At 39.0% G+C, this 4,240-nt stretch overlaps 1 protein-coding gene across 1 annotated transcript in view; it reads right to left on the reverse strand.

Moving 5' to 3' along the window:
• Window positions 1-310: 310 nt before the first annotated feature.
• LOC127434821 (doublesex- and mab-3-related transcription factor 2-like) overlaps window positions 311-4,240 on the reverse strand; it is a 5,562-nt gene continuing 1,632 nt past the window's right edge. The window contains exon 4 of the mRNA XM_051687822.1: window positions 311-1,731. Within this exon, the coding sequence (XP_051543782.1) occupies window positions 668-1,731 (1,064 nt within the window). The 3' untranslated portion in view covers window positions 311-667. The remainder of the gene's footprint in view (window positions 1,732-4,240) is intronic.

The raw sequence follows: 4,240 nt of genomic DNA on the forward strand, positions 1-4,240 counted from the left end.
TCCATAATCCAGAAATTATCCAAACATTATAATTTTTTTAAGACTTGTAATGGTGTTTAAGTCAATGCATCATTTTATATGTGTATATATATATATATATATATATAATTTGTAAATATATCATTTCTAAATGTGACAAATGTCTGCCCTGCTCCGTTGAAATTAACAGATGTTAATTTTTCCTTTGATTTTCTATTCTTTTATCTATAAACTATTCTATAATTCTAGAATCTTGATTACAATGCTAGCAAAATTAACATAAATAGAACAAAGTTATTATCCATTATCAAAATAGAATTACAGTCAAAATTACAAATGGGGAAGGAACATGGGGCATGATAAAATATTGTATTTTAAAAAAAAATTATTTTATTGACACTTTTGAAAGTAGCAAAATTAACATTTACATTTAAATACTCTACACATTATGATGCATTATAATGTACAAGTGTTTTGTATATGGAGTATGTAAATTTTTATATATATAGTGTCAAAAGGGCAGCACAGATTGTTTTAGATGCTGCCTATATTACTACTATGATTATACTATCTTGCCTCTAATTTACTGATCACTGCCAACTTAAATAATTTCCATAAATGTGTGTAAATAAATATACAAACAGTACCCAAGTTAGTTTGTACATTTGAGATTCTTTAACAAGAAGTCTTACTGGGATGTCCGATTTAAAGAAAGCAAAGGTCTTTTTAATATGGCCTCCACTGAGAATGATAAAGACTCTCCTGTGGAAACCTTGGTGCTCCGTGGCTTTGCTACAAAGTCTTTTTCAGAGTTTTTGAATCCAACTGTGTCTTTGGCTGCACCCTCCCTGAACTTTTTTGCTGCTTCCTCCAGAAGTTCCTTACAATATTGCCCACTCATTTCTGGATTTTTGTCATTTAGTGTCTGCTGTATGAGAGAATGGAAGGAGTTGAGCTTCATAGACAGTGCATGCTTGGCAGTGTCTTTGCTCATGTTGTTCAGCACATGCTCATTGCTCCCTGGATGTGGAGGCACATTTGCAAAAGCTTGTCCATAGACCCTCTTAAGAGGTGAGAAGGCGGAACGGGCACTTCCTGTCTGAGCCTCCCCATGCCCTGGCTGGTGGTTAGATGGCTCTGGAGCCACTCGAGAGCCCTCAAGCCTGGATGTTGCTACTTCTTGCTCAGCCGAGTGACTCTCAGTAGAGGTCATCATCTTTGGATCCCAAACAGCTCCAGGTTTCAAGTTCTGGACTGCGGTGGCATTTAGGAGGCACTGCTGGTACAATAGTGCATCGCTAATACTGTTGCTGCCCCGTGGCCACATTACAAAGCGAGGTGAGAGCGGGTACTGGCGATAGGTGGTCGCTACACTCACGTTGGAGGAGATGAGCTCCACGTTTGCTGTTGTCCCACCTGAGGCCGCATACTGGAGGGAGAGGTCGAGACAGCCTGGCAGGAAGCCGCAGAGATCCTTGGGAGAAGGTTCAGCTGCAGAAGGGGCAGAGGAAGAGAATGCTGTCTTGTAGGAATTGTACTCAGCAGCATGGACCATGCTGCCCGGGAGGAAGAGTGAGGCAGAGGCTGACTGGTTGGACTCGAGAAGCTCTCGTTCTTTATACTCCCGTTCCAGCATGATGGTCTCTAGCTCCTTGTCGGCAAAAGCTCGCCTCTTCCTCATGCGGTCGCTCAGAGGAGGGGGCAGAGCAGGACTGGCACCCAGGAATGGGTCAGTCTGCACCGGATGATATCCTGTGAGAGATAGTATTTAGTTAGATGCTATGAAATATTCTCAGACAGAATTTAAATATAACACCAGGCATAGTCATAGCACATTGTGGCTTTTTGCCACTAACAATTATTTTCTAATGAAAATATATAGTACATAATATACTGTATATACCTGTGTTTGTGTGTGTGTGTATATATATATATACAGTTCTGTGCAAAAGTCTTAGGCACATAAGTTGTTTCACAAAAACACTTGTCTTAAGATGGTTCTTTATATCTGCTACTTTAGTGTGTCAATAGGAAATATACATTTTATATTCCCAAACATTCCTTTTGCAAATAGAATAGAATAGAATAGAAGAACAGGGAGCCCTGCAACAGATGGCATAGCCCTCAAAAAGCCCCTCACTGAACATCGTGTCAGTCTGGGATTACATGAAGAGACAGAAGTAATTGAGACAGCCTAAATAGATAGAAGAACTGTGGCGAATTCTCCAAAAAGCTTGGAACATCCTATCTGCCAACAATCAAGAAAAATTGTGTCCAGGTGTCCCTAGGAGAACTGGTGCTGTTTTAAAGGCAAAGGTGGTTAAACCAAATATTGATTTAACTCTTTTTCTGTTTACGGGACTTTGTATGATGTTAATTGATTAATGAAAACTATTTGTCATTATTTTTTTAAGAAATACTCACTTTGAACGTTTTTCACAAGTGCCTAAAATTTTTGCACAGTACTGTATATACAGTTGTGCTCAAAAGTTTGCATACCCTTGGAGAATTGGTAATATATGTACCTTTTTTAAAGAAAACATGAGTGAGCAGGCAAAACACATTTCTTTTATTTCTTATGGGATTCATATTCAACTGTAGGTTATAACAGAATGGCACAATCATAAATCAAAACATGGCAACAAAGAAAAAAATAAAATGACCTCTGTTCAAAAGTCTGCATACCCTTAGTTCTTAATACTGTGTATTACTTAATACTTTAGCATCAATGACAGCATGCAGTCTTTTGTAATAGTTGTCTATGAGGCCCCAAATTCTTGCAGGTGGTATAGCTGCCCATTCGTCTTGGCAAAATGCCTCCAGGTCATGCAAAGTCTTTGGTCGTCTTACATGAACCGCACGTTTGAGATCTCCCCAGAGTGGCTCGATGATATTAAGGTCAGGAGACTGTGATGGCCACTCCAGAACCTTCACCTTTTTCTGCTGTAACCACTGGAGGGTCAACTTGGCCTTGTGCTTAGGGTCATTGTCATGCTGGAAAGTCCAAGAGCGTCCCATGCGCAGCTTTTGTGCAGAAGAATGCAAATTGTCTGCCAGTATTTTCTGATAACATGCTGCATTCATCTTGCCATCAATTTTCACAAGATTCCCTGTGACTTTAGAGCTCACACACCCCCAAAACATCAGTGAGCCACCACTATGCTTCACAGTGGGGATGGTATTCTTTTCACTATAGGCCTTGTTGACCCCTCTCCAAACATAGCACTTATGGTTGTGACCATAAAGCTCTATTTTGGTCTCGTCCCTCCAAATTACAGTGTGCCAGAAGCTGTGAGGCATGTCAAGGTGTTGTAGAGCATATTGTAACCGGGCTTTTTTGTGGCATTGGCGCAATAAAGGCTTCTTTCTGGCAACTCGACCATGCAGCTCATTTTTGTTCAAGTATCGTTGTATTGTGCTCCTTGAAACAACCACACCGTCTTTTTCCAGAGCAGCCTGTATTTCTCCTGAAGTTACCTGTGGGTTTTTGTTTGTATGCTGAACAATTCTTCTGGCAGTTGTGGCTGAAATCTTTCTTGGTCTTCCTGACCTTGGCTTGGTATCAAGAGATCCCCGAATTTTCCACTTCTTAATAAGTGATTGAACAGTACTTACTGGCATTTTCAAGGCTTTGGATATCTTTTTATATCCTTTTCCATCTTTATAAAGTTCCATTACCTTGTTACACAGGTCTTTTGACAGTTCTTTTCTGCTCCCCATGGCTCAGTATCTAGCCTGCTCAGTGCATCCACATGAGAGCTAACAAACTCATTGACTATTTATACACAGACACTAATTTCAATTTAAAAAGCCACAGGTGTGGGAAATTAACCTTTAATTGCCATTTAAACCTGTGTGTATCACCTTGTGTGTCTGTAACAAGGCCAAACATTCAAGGGTATGTAAACTTTTGATCAGGGCCATTTGGGTGATTTCTGTTATCATTATGATTTAAAAAGGAGCCAAACAACTATGTGATAATAAATGGCTTCATATGATCACTATCCTTAAATAAAAGACAGTTTTTTAGCATGATCAGTCATATTTTCAAAATCAATGTCAAAATTTCACAATTTCTGCCAGGGTATGCAAACTTTTGAGCACAGCTGTATATATACAGTATATACTATGTTTTTAATCCAATGTTCTAATCTTTCCTTAACTGTGTTTGGGATTCTTGAATGTCATGCATAACTTTTATAAAAGGTTTTTGTCTGAATAAATAAGTATTAATGTAATATTATTATATACAGTATGATCA

The sequence above is a fragment of the Myxocyprinus asiaticus genome, chromosome 4 (genome assembly GCF_019703515.2).
Source record: "Myxocyprinus asiaticus isolate MX2 ecotype Aquarium Trade chromosome 4, UBuf_Myxa_2, whole genome shotgun sequence".
Classification (NCBI taxonomy): domain Eukaryota; kingdom Metazoa; phylum Chordata; class Actinopteri; order Cypriniformes; family Catostomidae; genus Myxocyprinus; species Myxocyprinus asiaticus.